Source organism: Oppia nitens, unplaced genomic scaffold (genome assembly GCF_028296485.1).
Source record: "Oppia nitens isolate AA-2021 unplaced genomic scaffold, nextdenovo-longstitch-racon4-pilon3 scaffold4_pilon_pilon_pilon, whole genome shotgun sequence".
Classification (NCBI taxonomy): Eukaryota; Metazoa; Arthropoda; class Arachnida; order Sarcoptiformes; family Oppiidae; genus Oppia; species Oppia nitens.
In genome coordinates, this window is record NW_026533232.1 from 2,554,937 (window position 1) to 2,571,989 (window position 17,053).

At 25.2% G+C, this 17,053-nt stretch overlaps 4 protein-coding genes and 1 non-coding gene across 6 annotated transcripts; 3 read left to right on the top strand and 2 right to left on the bottom strand.

Annotated features, from left to right (window-relative positions):
* The first annotated feature begins 4,186 nt into the window (after positions 1–4,186).
* On the top strand, positions 4,187–5,711 carry LOC128959849 (chitinase-like). Its single transcript, XM_054305867.1, has 3 exons — positions 4,187–4,338; positions 4,401–4,828; positions 4,893–5,711. Exons 1-3 carry the CDS (start codon positions 4,272–4,274, stop codon positions 5,637–5,639), a joined length of 1,242 nt encoding a protein of 413 aa, XP_054161842.1. The 5' UTR covers positions 4,187–4,271; the 3' UTR covers positions 5,640–5,711.
* An 81-nt stretch (positions 5,712–5,792) lies between these two features.
* Positions 5,793–8,300, bottom strand: LOC128959834 (major facilitator superfamily domain-containing protein 4B-like). Of its 2 annotated transcripts, XM_054305852.1 has the most exons (5): positions 8,251–8,300; positions 8,051–8,159; positions 7,836–7,959; positions 7,315–7,743; positions 5,793–6,595 (listed from the first exon to the last, which is right to left on the bottom strand). In XM_054305852.1, exons 2-5 carry the CDS (start codon positions 8,132–8,134, stop codon positions 5,880–5,882), a joined length of 1,353 nt encoding a protein of 450 aa, XP_054161827.1. In that variant the 5' UTR covers positions 8,135–8,159; positions 8,251–8,300; the 3' UTR covers positions 5,793–5,879. The 2 variants fall into 2 exon arrangements, with proteins under 2 accessions (XP_054161827.1, XP_054161826.1); XM_054305851.1 differs by having other exon boundaries at positions 8,051–8,270.
* A 5,590-nt stretch (positions 8,301–13,890) lies between these two features.
* On the top strand, positions 13,891–13,962 carry Trnag-ccc (transfer RNA glycine (anticodon CCC)). Its single transcript has one exon. It is a non-coding gene; the product is annotated as a tRNA-Gly (tRNA).
* Positions 13,963–15,436: 1,474 nt separating this feature from the next.
* LOC128960424 (uncharacterized) lies at positions 15,437–15,877 on the top strand. Its single transcript, XM_054306497.1, has 2 exons — positions 15,437–15,513; positions 15,605–15,877. Exons 1-2 carry the CDS (start codon positions 15,438–15,440, stop codon positions 15,835–15,837), a joined length of 309 nt encoding a protein of 102 aa, XP_054162472.1. The 5' UTR covers position 15,437; the 3' UTR covers positions 15,838–15,877.
* Positions 15,878–16,290: 413 nt separating this feature from the next.
* LOC128960025 (uncharacterized) lies at positions 16,291–16,798 on the bottom strand. The gene is made up of 2 exons (XM_054306088.1): positions 16,660–16,798; positions 16,291–16,582 (listed from the first exon to the last, which is right to left on the bottom strand). Exons 1-2 carry the CDS (start codon positions 16,733–16,735, stop codon positions 16,299–16,301), a joined length of 360 nt encoding a protein of 119 aa, XP_054162063.1. The 5' UTR covers positions 16,736–16,798; the 3' UTR covers positions 16,291–16,298.
* Between the last annotated feature and the right edge of the window lie 255 nt (positions 16,799–17,053).

The following is a 17,053-nucleotide window of genomic DNA, read 5'->3' on the forward strand; positions in this document are numbered from 1 at the left end:
GCGAGCATTTATTATGAAGCTTGATACATTTGCGTAACAATTTGATATTGTTGATTTTTGTGGCAATTTCTACATGATCATTTATCTGATAGAACTGATATTTTAGGTAAGTTAGAGACAGATACCATAATTTTAGTACATTGTATATGGAAGCGTAGAATTCAAATATGGCTATAATGGTGATAATTGTCCATGGTACTACACTCCATAAGCTATAGATGCCATCACTGTCGGTAACATAGGCTATCAGTGATGGTATACCCAAAATCATGAACCCATTGATACAACTTTGTATGACCAGCGGATACGACACGTATTTGGTCAGCCAACGCAGCACTTGACAATACTTTTGCCGATATTTACCATTCAATAGGTTTGCCAATCGGTGTTGGCGTATGTAATACAAGTAGTCAATGATAGTAAATTTGTGCCGAAATTCAAAATACAATATTATTAGACCGAGTGTTGTGCCCACTATATGGCCCATAGCAAGCGATCCGTTCAATAGGGCGCCGTTATGTACGACATGGTTGGACACACTGGTCAACATTCTTATTGTTGGTGTATCCCATTGATAGCATACCAGATATCTTAATATAAATAATATTGCCGACAATTTTATTGTAATAATAATTAATAATCTTCGCTGACAATAGTCATTGATTGATGTCATGTAATCTATAAAAGTGGGCGAAAGTGTTGTATAGGTTTGTCCACAAAATTGTTCCAACAATTTAAAACATTGTGTTTCAGTAGTGATTATAGTATTTTTGTTTTTCATATTTTTATTATTAGTTTTAATAGTCATTTATTTTTTGGTGACTATGTTATTATTATTTTAGTTTTTATTATTATTTCATATAACAATATTAATAACTTAATGTATATATTTTATTTGCACCTATTATTTTATTTTTCAGAATTATTTTTTTTTATACTTAAATTATAAAAATCTGTAAATATATTATATTAAAGATTTATTATGAGATCAAACATTTGTCAAACTTATTTAGTTATTGATACTATCAATAACTAAATAAGTTTGACAAATGTTTGATCTCATAATAAATCTTTAATATAATATACAATCTACAGTACAATTATTATAGTATAATAATTGTACTGTAGATTGTATATTATTGCTCATTAATAATTATGTGTTATAAATAAATAGTCAATAAAAATACCGTTCATTTATCATTTTTGTAATATACAATACATTGGTATTATTATAATATAATACATAATTATAATATATCATTTATTATATGTTTTGTCTGACGTTTTTTTTATTATTTAAATAGTAACTTAAACAATACAATAATAATTATTATTTTTTATAATAATTACTATTTATATAATTATAAATGTACAATAATTCACATTAAATAATATCAAAAATTATATTATTATAAAAGTTAGAAACATTAGTAAAGTTAATAATATGTATAAATAAGCAACAATAAAAAATCTTATAAATAATTATCACAAAATGTATAAATATTTCAATTAAACTAATTATTATATAAGATATTTTTTTTAAATCTTCATTAAATCAATAATAATATTATAATTACTGACACGTTTTAATTATTTTGTATATAAAAATAACTAACTATTTTAAGTTTCATCAGAATTATTATATTGACTTTTTGGACTATAATTATTATTATCGTTATATTTACCAAATGATCTGAACAGTGATGTACTAAAACTGTGCCAAAATTGTTGCCATTCATCATCAGTATATGTTAATAAATATAATATAAATTGAGTAACCATTGTTATACATAATAAAATTACCAAAACTTTATATAAATCCTATTCATAAAATATTATTGTAAATTAATAATTTTTGTTATATATATATTTTTTTAAAAATAATTAATTAGTATTAATTTGACTTACATCATTTAAATGTAGTAATGATATTAGTAGTGAAATGTTTTGAATGGGAATTAATACATAAAATAAATAAGATCTCTAAATAAATAAAAGCAAAAAATATTTATTTAAATATTTAAAAATAGAATAATAAAAATTATGAACAATTAATTCACTTACTAATGGCTTTACAATAAACTTAATTTTATCGACAAAATAAAAAATGCCTAACATATAGATAATGATTACAATTATGGCACTGATAATTGATAGAATTGGTGACCAAAAATTATCATCATTATCATACAAAGCGATAAAACCCAGTATACATAAGCTTATGGCACTTAACTATTAATAGTAAATAAAAAAATATATAATAATAAAAGTAATAATTATTTAGTTAATTAAAATAAAAATATTGTTAGTTATACTTACAAGCCATAATGTATTTGATACACTAGTAATGACATTTCTAATTATCATTATAAAATAATAATTAAAATATAATAGTTATTTTAATATAAACTTTTATAAATTTTTAAAACTATTAAATTGTTTCACATGATATGCCTTTCCCATACAATAGCCATATTGTTTTTGTTTGTAATTTTATTTATAGCTATTTGTTAATTCATGTATTTTTTATATTAATATAAGAATAGTGTAATGTATTGTTATAATATCATATACTATACTATACTATACAATATTGAAGGACAAAAATTAAACAAAGAGTTGTAAGACTTGTTTTTTTATTTTGTGGGGATTTATTGACCCGATTTAGTTGAATATAGTATTGTTAATATAAATAAAATAATGCTATTTTACTATAATTAATTAAACACATAAAAATTATAATATTTAAAAACTTATATAAATATTCAATATATTAAGATTATCATTAATAAGATGATAGTATAATATATCATAATTTAAAATAATAATTTTTAAAAATAATTTCTATGTATCATAAATTATATTAAATTTTTTATCAAATTATAGTCTTTATTATTTATCAATACTTATACAAACTGTTATTTTTTAATTTAAATCAATCATATTTTTTCAATAAACAGTATAATTTTTAATTATATTTAATAATATTATTTATTATACACATATCAACAAATTAATAATACTGCTAAATATTTTTTGTTAAAAAAAATTCTACTCATAGTTATGATATATTATTTATATGACATACCTAAAACATAGACACCGGTATAATTGACATTATGCTAAACTATTACATTTAGCTTTAGACTATATTTATTATTATTAAAAATAATTGATTTTATAATATGAAAGTGAGAATCGGAGCTCAGAAACATTGTTTGGCTTAATATTACAAAACAACATCAAAGTGTTTGTCGGCACTGATAAAAGTTATGAAAATTGATTAATAAAGTTATAAAAACTACTTCAAATTATAGTCGATACGATTGGGCTACTATTTCTAACTTTAAATATACCTGTTTATTGATTATAACAAAATTTACTTTTAATATATAAATACATAAAATAAAATATATATTTTCTCTTTTTAAATTATACTTAAAAACTAAAAAATAATAGATTCAAGTTAATTTGACATACTAAAAAAATTTAAAAATTCAATTTTAAAACTAACTGTGCTTAGATTTTGTAATACTATAATTATGATTTTATTAATCTCTCTCTCTCTCTCTCTCTCTCTCTTAATTAATTAATTAATATAATTTTTACCATGATAATCAAACAATATTATTTTAGACATAAGTGATTCTAAATTATTATTACATTAATAAGAATAGATATTAAAGATTTGCACCGTTAGGTTAATATAGATACTATAAAAATGCAGAGACGAAAAGTCTACTACAAAATTATGCAATATATTAAATTATATTGTATTAAACATGGAAATTTTAGTTAAATAAATAAAGTTTAATAATATTTCTGGGAAAAAATATTGTATTTTTAACAAACTAATCAATGTTGTTATACATTTTTATTTTGATTAAATTAATACTTTAATAATTTAGTATTATTTGACTAAACTATAACTTTTTTTTTTATTTAATAAGTGTTTTATTTGTTTATTAGCTAAATATAATACTTCAATTCGTATTATTCGTAATCTAGACTATTAGACTAATCTAGACTTTATTAGATTTTAATCAATAAAATAATACTTAGATTTAATTAATTGAATTTTCAATACTCATTGTCTTATGATTTTTTTTGTTAATTATCATATCTATTAATAAAATTTTAGAAAAGTTGATAATTTCAAACTTATATAAATATATGTAGACTAACCCGTTAATACAGTATAATTGTCATAATAGCTAACTAATAGCTATTACATTACAGTAACTAAAATAAAAGCTGTAATAAATTTAAAGATGAGATCAATTAATATAATATTTTTATGCATATATGCATTGATTGCATGCAATTATGCTAAACGAGGTAATAAATCGCTAAAAAAATTAATTATCCATTAATTTAATTAATTAATTTCTGTCTAATAGAGCCCCGGTTTGCGCCCTACCTGTTCATGGGTCGGTCCCAAGACGTTCATTTGGTTCAATATAAACAGCAAACAGGAATCAGTGGTTTCACACTGGCGTTTGCTTTGGCCGGTGGCGGCGCTTGTAATCCCATGTGGGACGGGACCATACCTATCGATGAACCCAACTTAGTCAATGAGCTCAAGGCGTTCAAAGCAGCCGGCGGTAACTATATTGTGGCCACCGGTGGTGCGGCAGGTGTTTATCTGGAAAACGCTTGTGGTTCGGCTGCTAATTTGCAGGCGGCATACAAAAAAATTTTGGACGTGACCGGTGCTACCGGTTTGGACATCGATGTCGAGGCCACTATACCAGTGGACACTGTTATGGAAGCGTTGGCTGGTTTACAAAGACAGAACCCATCCATCACTGTTAGCTTTACGTTAAGAGTAAGCATATTAATGCAGTATATATACTGTTTGTGACTAAATATACTTATTATTCCCCTATCAGGTCATCGGCGACGACTACGGTGTCACAGATCTAAATGTTATCCAATCGGCGGCCAAACATGGCGTCGATGTTGATGCTGTCAACCCTATGGCCATGGATTTTGGCAAATCGCCAAAGAGTAAGACATGGGGCGATGCCGTCGTCAATACTGGAGATTCGGTAGTCCGACAAATGAAGACTATTTGGCCTCAAAAATCGGATCCTGAGTTGTATAGTATGTTAGGTATAACACCAATGATTGGGCTCAACGATGTAGGCATGATATTTGAACTGGATCACGCCAGACAACTGGTCAAATATGCTATTGACAAAGGAGTAGGACATCTGGCTTTTTGGTCGATCAACAGAGACAAGCCGTGTAGTGCAGGTGGACCAGTGTTTGCCGACCCCGGTTGCTCTAGTATACCGCAACAGGTGCTCGAGTTCACCAAAATTTTCATGGAATACGATCGCCACAATCACACCGACCCGACTCCTGGCCCCACACCGCCTCCAGGTCCGACTCCCGATCCTCACACTAAGACTCCTGTACCTACCAGCCCGCCCGGCCCGACAACACCGTTTACTATGGACTGTACTGAAACTGGTCGACAATATCCCGATATGAATGACTGTTCCGTTTACTACGTGTGCGATCACCAAAAACCAGTTAGAGAAGTGTGTTCACCCGGGGAACTGTATAATACTGATTCCAAAAATTGTGATTATGCCGACAAAGTTAAGACTATAAGACCAGAATGTAGATAATTTACATTTAATTTTTAGGATTATTTAATCAAAAATTTATTTATGTTAAAATAGTATTAAATAAAATAATTCATAATTTGTTAAAATTATTTATAACAATAATAAATGTTTTTATTAAATTATTTTATATAATAAAATAATTTAAATGTCATGTGATTTAATTAAATAGTAAAAATTATAATATATTAGTTAACAATTAGTTAAAATGCCTAATAATATTGTACTAAATATGATATGAGTCTATAATCTGAGACACTCTTTGGGGACCTTTTTCACCAAAAACAGTACTAACAATAGTGAACTGATACCAATGCACAGGGATCCAAACTCAATGTATAGAAAGCTATCGGGATAGTGTTCAATGTAAGTGCCCAAGAAAAACGGTAGAAATAAATAGACCGAATTATACGAGGCTATGAATATGGCACCCACTTTGTCGGTGACTTCCATGAATTGTCCGACAAATGAGAACAAACAGATGAATATCGATGAGTAACCAAAACAGATCATTATTGAACTGATCCACAGGTGTGTCAACGAGTATTGGCCGAAATACTGATATATATAACCGACAAATACGATGATCACCTGATATGAGATCATTGTCTGTGGCCTGAGTTTCATAGCTATAAATACACTCAATCCGCGGCCAGTGGACAGAGCTATCGACATTGTGGCAAATATCTCGGCCGCTTTATTGGCCGACAGTTTCAGTGGTGAAAATTGAAAAAATGTAGGACTAAAGTCCATATACATGTTCTCAGACATTATGCCAAAAGCCAGAAATATGGAAATGCAAATAATGATTGATTTTTTAGGTATGAGTTCTACTAAATTTCGGACACAGTTATCATTGACCAGTGGCTGGTTTTCTTCATCAGCGGTTACGTCATCGATGTCTGGCGACTGGTATTCATAGGGGCGACAGAAATACATGAAAAACATCAATATAGGGCCTGTTTGTGGATATAAATGAAGGACAGTTAGATAAGTTAAAAAAACAGGGAAGTTATGATAGATCATTGCCAAAAAATATAGTTATAAATTGGGACCTTGATAATAATCTAATATGATAAAATAATTCAAATATTTGTCACACATATACACACACACGTTAGGGTAGTCCGATTGACTACATAGTGTCATATGATAACTAAATTATGATTAAACAATTTTATTGTTAAGTTTATTAAATAATCACATAATATCATATCAATCGTTTGTGCAATCAATTGATACTGTTTATAGATAATTGCTGTTTATTTGCTAATAATTAAATCATGTGATTATTATTATTATTGTCAATTAGTTTAGTCAATTATGCATTAAATAAATTTAATTATGCAAATCTACATAACGTAAATTATGATTATTATACTTATTATAATACTGTATATTATATTAAAATTTTAAAAAATATGTTAAAATAATTTGTTAAAAGTATAACTAATTGAGTCAGTCGTTTATCACTTAAGTATCACATGTGTTTATAAAGATCAACACATTATTAAGATTAATATATTTATATTTGAAAACTAAGCATGGAAATTTACTGTCATTTTTAAAAAACATATTTAAAAACTATTTTGTAATAAGTTATTTACTGAATAAATTAAATGTTTATTAATTAATTAAAAGAAAATATTATTAAAAAAAATAATAGACAACTACTAACCAATACATTGCAATAGTCCTCCCATAAGATACGGGAACTTAAGTTTTTGCCGCCGTTCCCATTCATTATCGATAATTGTCGTACTGTTCCAAACGCGGATAACAGTGCCGTTATGTCCCATAATTTTGTAGTCGTAGTCAACTTCACCGGTTAAATAGGGACCAACAATAAGCGGTCCTAATATAGTGCCCACACCGTAGATAAATTGGGAAAACTGTAGAAACGATGGACTAGACTGTTGCCACATTTCGATGAGTATAACATTGTTTGAGTTATTCCAGGCACCGATACCCAAACCGTAGATAAATATGCATAAATAAAGTTGCCAGATCTCACTTGAGTACGGTATGGCTATTGTGGCCAAACCTTGTAGTGTCACCAGCAGTGACAATGTTAGCTGTCGATTGATATACTTGTATAGAAAGCCAACTATTTATTATTGATATATTAAATTAAATTAATAATCAATTATATTATTAAGTTATTTGAAATCATATATCAAGTTATAAAATATAACTTACAAACTGATCCAACAATACAGGCAATGGCAGCGACACTGGGAAATAGGCCGACCCAAGACATGGTATTGTTGGTTATGTATTTAAAGTCCACATAAGTTGGACCAAAAGTTGAAAATGTTAAACCCTTTACATAAATTTATATTAAAACATTAATAAACATTTTATTTATACAATAAATATTTAGTAAAATGTAAAATAATAATAATAATACTTACAAACATCAAATGGTTTAACAAATTAATTGTTGTATAAATATATCGATCGACACGATTAAACTCATCCATGTCTTTGTGTGGCATTTGAATAATAATTACAATAATAAAACTAATATAAAAGTTTTTTACATCAAATAAATAAATAAAGTTAATTAAATTTTGTTATTTAATAACTTAAAAAAATGAGTAATAAAATTTACATTAATTTAGTGTCTTTATTATTAACAAGACATTAGAAAATTAGATCAATATTTTTTTTAGATCACTAATACATGTATAAAATAATAACTAATTTTTTAACTAATGAGTTACAGTGTGTTTTTAAATAAATGATTTAACTTTTAAAAATGATATATTGAAAAACTAAATTACAGTGAGTTTTATTTAATAATCACAGAAAAAGCAAATATATTACAAGTTTTTATAGACTATACTTTGTCTATCAAAAAAACATAAACTGATTATCAGTTGTTTAATGGCTTATCATTATATTTCTAAAAGTGATTCAAAGACCAAATAATCAATTTTAATGTTATGTTATTTTTATAAAAAGATATAAACTTTTCCATTGAACCGTAAACTTACCTAACTTTTTCCTATTTTGTACATGTACATTTAGTACTGGATCATTAATATATTAAAATATATATACTGTACCAGTATATAATAATTAATTATTGATTATTAATAAATATTATTGAAATTTGATTTACTTTATAAAATACACAAAGCTATGTAATAAAAATAAAACAAATTAAATCAATAAACAATATTAACTATTATTTAGTTTAGAAATTAATATAAAAATAATATGGTGTGATGAGATATTTAATAAATTAATGGTTATTACTTCAAAATAAATGCTATTAAATAATAAAATAAAGTTTACAGGAAATATAACAAATAAAACAAATAGGAACTACTTATATAAACTATTAAAATATTTTGTTTTTAATAAGTAAAAGTGTAAATATATTTATTAATGAATTAAAAGATAAGATAAAATGTATTGATATTTATTTTTATAATAATTATTTGGAAAAATTTGAAATGAAATTTTTATTATACAGCACTGTATTAATGTATAACAAATTTTCAATAATACTTTATTAAATAGTCAAATTCAAGTCAAATTCTACATAAAATATATATATCTATATATCTAATATATAATTGTTGTTATCATTGTTGTTGGGATTGTTGTTTGTATTGAAGGTTTAATATGCTTTGAGGGTACAAATGGATCAGTAGATGTTGTCGATATTTTAGGTGTTGTTTCTAAACTTATTGGATGTGTCGTTGTTTTTGTTGTCGAGGATGTGGTGGTCGGAGTTATTGTTATCGTCAATGTTGTCAATGATGTTGTTGTCAGAGTTAATATTGTTGTTGATATTATTTCTGGTGTTGTTGACAATATTGGTGTCGGTGTAGGTGTGGGTGTATTATAATGAGTTGATAAAGTTTGAGGTGGTCCTATTTTTTTAATAAAATAATAAATTAATATTATTAAATTAACAATATAGAAACTATAGTAAATATAGCTATTTTTAAACTTTAATAGATAATTAATTTTTAATTTAATGAAAAAATACTATGTAATGTTAAATTTAATATATTTTATTTTTAAGTAATATTACTGTAATATAATAACAATTTAATATTGAATAAACAGCTGCAAGTGTGTTGGTTGAAGTTTAACTTTAGTTAATACTATTAAAATTTTAAATGTTTACTAAGTAACTACTGTATTAACATTATAATAATAACAATGACATTGATAACCTAGGCTTAATTATTTGACAATCCATTACCATTGAACCAACTGGGTACATGACTGAGCAACTGTTTGCCATCGATGGCCATTGCATTGATCAACTTTTTGTTTAGATCCAGTGTTATCTTATTTAGAGCCAACCAACGATTATTGCTTGAATTGGACAGTCGACAATTGGTCAGTTCGATTACACCAAACTCACCACTTAAGCCACTGTAACTGAGCATTGGTCTAAATGTGTCCTCCAGTAGATAATCCAATTGAAAATTGGTGGCCAAATTGAGCTGGGTACTGCGCTGAGTGAAAAATGTTAACGGCTTAAATGATTTACCATTAAGTCGATTGTTTTCCAGATTAATAGTAACATTAGTAGGACTGGGATTAGTAAAAGCAAATGCTTTATCATCAATGAATTCAATATTTTGTTGCGACAAATCAATTGTTACCAATGCTAAGTATTAATTAATATAAATTAATTATTATTTTTTTAAAACCTATAAATTTACAAACCGTTTAGTCCAGCAAATGCCATTTTGCCGATCTGGGTAATGGATGCACCCTTATTGCCGCTTAAGTCAATTTTGGTCAGTTGTCTTTGTTGGCCAATAGTGCTGGTAAAAGCATTGTCGGGAATGGTATCTATTTTACTGCCAACTATGCGAAGTGTTTTCAAGTTTTCCAGAGTCCTTAATGCGCTAAACAGGTCGCACCCGTCTTTAGTATTACTTTTTTTTTGTGAAAAACATATTATATTTAATATAATATACACCATATAAAACATTTACATTTTAATTATTAAGCAATTTATAGTATACTCACTGAAACCCAGTAAACTGGGCATCAAATACAGTAACACTTTGTTCCTGTCCCCGGAAAGCGCTGGGATGTACACAATTCAGATTAGGACACTGTGTAAACTTGAGGGCACGAAATACTACACCATAGAACAGGGAATCGGCTAATTCGGTAACACTAGTACTCTCCAATTCAAACAGATCGTACACATTACTGCCCGGTTCGGGTCCGGCCAATGCCTGAAACACTTGTTTGAGATCCAGTTCGTCATTATAGACACATCGTATAGCAGAACCATCACAAATGCACGGAGAGATCTCCTGTGGATCGGGACAGTTTGCGGCACTGGTAGAGTACAGGTGACCAATAATAAGTAGACATACAACTGTAACAAACATTAATAAAATTTTCAATTTGTTTTTTGTATCTAATATTTTACATATTATTTTTCTAATAATTATTAATACCTGTGTTTAAATCCATATCCTTGAATACGATGATAACTCACACATAAGTTTAAAAAAAGTGTTTAATAAAAATGACTAAAAAATAAAATGCAAAAACTTTTTAATTGTATTGAAAATACAGTTATAATGCTAATTGCAAATATTGATGAATAATACATTGATAATAAATATAAACTATAAAATAATTTTGTTTATTAAATTAGCCTTGTATTAACATATCAAACTACATTAAAAATATGTATATTTTCATTTTGCTATCTAAATATTTTCTAAAAATTAATATTACTATTATCTTATTAAATTATATTTTGGCTTTAAAAATAATAAAATTAAGTATTTTAAAATATCCAAACAATTATATAATATAATCCAAATAATTTTAGAAATTACTAAAATAATTATAAAATGATGTTTAGTATGTAATAATTAATTAATATATTTTTAAGCATAATCATCGTGTGTATAAATTAAACTAACTAAAATACTTGGAATTAATGAAATTAATAAAATTATCTTTGTTTAATTTAATAATAAGAAATTGAATAAATTAGCCTAGCAACATATATAACTTGTTTTATTAAAAATTAAATATTTATTTAAAAATATTTTTTTTAATTAGCATTAAAGTAATTAATGTTTTTAATGCATTATGAAAACTAAAAATTATTAAAAATAAAATTGTTTAATTTGTTTAATAAAAATATGCTTAAAATTAAAGTCAATAACCCGTTAAATGTGGCAATAAAAGTGTTAGTTAGGCAATCAAGTATTTTTATATCACAGATTAAATAATTTTAAAAATTATTTTTGTTTAACTAATTATTAATTAATTATAAGCATAATAATATTAACTAATAATGCGTTAAATAATGTCAAATAAAAAGTATATTGGTAAAATAGACAATTTTAATTACAAAATATAATACTATAGTTATTTGCATGTCATCATTTTTGTAAAAATACATAAAATTAATAAATTAAGCTAGATACAGTAGGTTCAGCACCTAGAGTTTCAGTCGCACTATTAGAAGTTAAAGTTTCTGAACTCATATAATCATAATCTGCCGTTTCATTAGCCGATCCCTCTCTCAATTGATCTTTACTGTCATTCTCCGATATATCTCCATCCCATTGTCCATCAGCTCCACTGCTATCTCCCTGATCACCTTCATCGCCATCCCAGTCTCCCAGTGCGTCCTCCGGGTCAGTCCAGGGTCCCTCTTCACCCTCGCCTACACTTTCTCCATCTTTATCATCCCTTTCATCAATCCATTCAATTTCTCCTTCAACTGCATCGATAATATTGTCACCATTTTCTACTTCACCCTCTATTACCTCTTCGACTATTGTTTCTTCTCCGTCTCCATTATCAGTCACTTCAATAATTATTACATAATCGGTTTCACTTTCAGCTTCATCTTCGGTAACATCATTTTCTTCGGACAGATCATCCAATATATCAATGTCGTCATCATATAAGCCGTCATCATCTCCATAGCCATCTTCCGATACCTCTTTTACTATGCTATCAGTATTAACTGATTCTTTACTATCAGTGACCGTCTCTTTGACTTCAGTATCTGCAGCAGTACTCTGGGTGTCCTCTTTGGCCGTTACATCGCTTCTGAGCTCTAATCCATCGTCCAGTGACTCGTTTTCTGAGTCCAAAAACTCAGTCACATCTCGCAGTTTATGTCCATCGGTTGAGTCAATACCTCTTCTTCCTGGCGATAAATCTTCGCTTTCATCGTTGTTATCGCCAAAGCCGTCATCAATAAAATCTGGTTCTTCGTCTTTGAATGACGAGTGATGGCCACCGAAACCTCGATGAATGGATGTGTCAAACTTGTTGATCACTTTAATGGGTTTTGAAGGCTTTGAGTCACTGTAAACACTGTTTACAGCTATTTAAAAAAAATATATGGAAATGGAGAAAAAAAATATAAATTAAAATATTAGACAATTTTCAATAATAGTTAGTTATGCAAATAATAGTAATAATTGATAAATAGTATAATTTGTTACCCAATAAAGTATATAAACTCAATAATGCTAATATGCGAAACATTGTTTTAATGTCTAATTGGTATCCGACTACTATCAACTACTGGTAGTTAGCCTAGAAGTAACAGATAGACAAAAATTTTTAAAAAGTTTAATTAAATATGTTCAAATGAGACAGTCTACATTTTTTAACAGTAATTTTTTTTAATACCCAGACATATGTTTATATGAGTGTTCTAAATTTTTAATTTTATATTATTATTATTATTAAGGATATAATGTCTTTTTTAAAATTTAGATCATTATTTTTTAAAAATTTACTTATTATTAATATTTAAATAAATATAATGAATTAAATGAACTAGATAAATTAAATTACTTTTTAATGTATACAATTTTTAGCAATGAGCATTTAGTTTTTAGCATGAACATAACAATAATTTTCTAACAATAAGTATATTTTTTGATTAAAAAACAAATTCTACTAAAATATATGTAGAAGTAACAAAATATAAATTATATTTTTATTCAAAATAAATAATAAATAAATTTTATTTGTAAAAAATCAATCCAGAAATCATAATAATCATAGAAAGTAAAAAATCAATATATTCTAACATTATGTTTGATATACTGATATTGTATAGAATATGCTATATAATACAGTATATCAAACATATAGTATTATATAGACAATGTGTGCTAACATTATATTACTGTAAATTGAATAACATTGATAAAAGTGATTACATAATAATATAAATGTTATATACATAATCATATAATAATTGCAAGCATTCGCGTTAGTGGTATAACGGTTAGCATAGCTGCTTCCCAAGCAGTTGATCCGGGTTCGACTCCCGGCTGACGCAAACCATATATTTTATTAAATTCTATTTTAATAAAAACTATCATTAATTTATTATTTATGATCAACTTAACAGTAATTAACATATTTTACATTATATATAATAATAATTTAAAAAAAAAAATAATTTTACTAAATAATGCATTGCAAATATTGCATTCTAAATATATTTAATAATAAGTATAATAATAATCAAAAAGTATAACTATATACTAAACTTTAGAAACTATATGATCTTTTTATTTGTTTATTATTTGTTTATTATTTGTTTATTTGTTAGCTAATTAATATATTGTTTATTTAATATACTCGTATATATTAAAAACAAAAATTAGAAAATTTAAATTAAAATTTTTAATAAATAGCAAATATTATAGTTTTACATTATAAGTTAAAAAATATTATGTTAAAAATTCATAACTTAAATAAAAATGCAATTTAATAAAATTAAATCTATTTATTCAAAAAAGGACTTTTATTTTAAAAATACTAATTTTATATAGCATTAATAATAATTTCGTGTACTGTTAAATAAATCATAATTGTGTGTTTCATCAAACAAAGTTAGTCCATTAATACAAATTTGACTTTATTTGGAAAATCTATTTTAATTTTATCATAAATTTATTTTGAAACTTAACATCCAATATTGTTCCTAATAAATCTATAATATTAGACATGGGTGAATTAAAAAAATGAATAAAATACCGCTTTATTTAATATAATTAAATAAATTAATCTATATAATATTTGATCAATTTATAATAAATATTTTGAATTCCAAATTATTAAGTCGGATATTATTTTTTGAAAAATCTACTCAAATAATGTTTATTATATGTTTTGTTTCTCTTTTATACTTTAAATCATTTATTTTAAAGGTAAATAGTTTTTTAGTTTTATAAGGAAAATATATTTTAAAATAAATGTTATAAAAATAATTAAAATCATTTAAAGTATAAAAGTGAAACAAAACATTTAATAAACATTATTTGAGTAGATTTTTCAAAAATAATATCCGACTTAATAATTTGGAATTATTTTTATAACATTTATTTTAAAATATATTTTCCTTATAAAACTAAAAAACTATTTACCTTTAAAATATAAGTAAAATTATTAGTATTTGTATCTAATTTTTCATAAAATATTACAAATAACCGATTATATACTTGAAAATAAATTATAACAGTAGCTAGATAAAAGTTTATAATAATTAAATATTGTTTATTACTAATAATTTAACAAAACACTATATTTCATTTATTTTTAGATAATAAATGTTAAATAATATGTATTTATGTTAAACAACTAATAAATTATATACATAAAAATATACTGATAATTATTTTATTATATACCGTGAAAATTGTATATAAACAGAAACAAATTGCATGTTTAAATATATTAATAAATTTCTTTTAGAAAAAAAATTCAATATTTTTTTGTATTTTTTTATAAATAAAATTTTAATAAAATATGTTTCAATTAACAATTATATTATTTGCAGCATTTTTATCAATTTACAGCGTTGTTGCCGATCAACCAAAATCTTGTAAATTTTAGATTAAATTAATTAATTTCAAAAAAAAAAAATATTAAACTATATTTTTTGGACTAATAATTTCATATATTTAATTAAATAGGGAATTGCGATCAATCAACCACTTGCTGTTGTGGGGGTCAGTTAGGTTTGGTGTGCGGCTCACGTATTGGTTTAAACCAAAATGAACATGGTGGCATTCCTTTACTAAGAGGTCAATGCAAAGATCGTGCATTTTACCAGTGCTCGGCCATCGATCAACCGGCTGTTTTCAAAGGCATGTGTCCTAAATGTCGTTTATCGAAACCGGGAGTCGATAAATGTTTTGCAGAGTGAAAAACAACTAAACTTTATTTTAACAAATAAACATTAAATTAACAGAAAAATGTTATAAATATATAACAATTTAATAATTTTTCCAATATTTTACTAAAAAATATGTTCATTTAATGATTATAATTAATAATAACAAAAACAATGTAACTGTACTTATATTGTATAGAAATAATTTTATCCAAATAAAGCTATTATTTAAATATTATATAATCTGTTTTTTATAAATATATAATAAATAAAATTAATATAAATATTCGATAATTTAGTATTAAGAAAAACATTTTAGTCTAAATTACATTAATAAAATATAATTAAAATAATATAGTTATTTTATTTATTACAAATATTTTTCAAATATTTTTTATTAATAGATTTTATTAAAACTTGATTTTTTATTTAGTTTTAGTTAATGTTAAATTTAGACAATTTTGCATTAAATTTATAAAATTGTTTCCTTTCTGTTAATTCCAAGTTTGTTTGTTTACATAAAATTTTATTAAACTTTCACTGAAAGTTGGTGTCAAACATTTATCGACTCCCGGTTCCGATATACGACAGTTAGGACACAGACCTTTGAAAACGGCCGGTTCATCGATGGACGAGCACTGGTAGAAAGCACGCGATTTGCACTGACCTCTCAATATGGGAATACCATCAGGTTCATTTTGGTCTAAACAAAGTCGTTTGGCGCAAATCAAACCTAACTGACCGCCACAACAACATTTGGTTTTGTCATCACAATCCCCTATTTAGTCAAAATATAATTTTTTTTATTTATAATATAATTAGATATTTTTTAATTTAATTAAAATTTTAATTTACAAGTTTCTGGTGGATCGGCAAAAACGCTGTAAAAAACCAGAAATTGGACCAATAATACAATTGTCAATCGAAACATATTGTTAGCAAAATTTTATTTAGAAAAACAATTAATTATGTTTAAGAATAATGAAAAAAAATTGTTTATATTATAATACTTGCAATATGTTTCTGTTTAAATAGATTTTTTTGCAGTACATAATAAAATATTTTATTAATTTATTAACATAAATAAATATTATTTAACATTTAATATCTTAAAATTAAATGAAAAACAGTTTTTTGATTAATAAAGTTTAGACAATTTAAAATAATAAATTAGTAGTAATAAAAATTATATTTTTAATGAAAATCATAAAATTAATTGATATTTTATAGAATATATAAATTAATTATT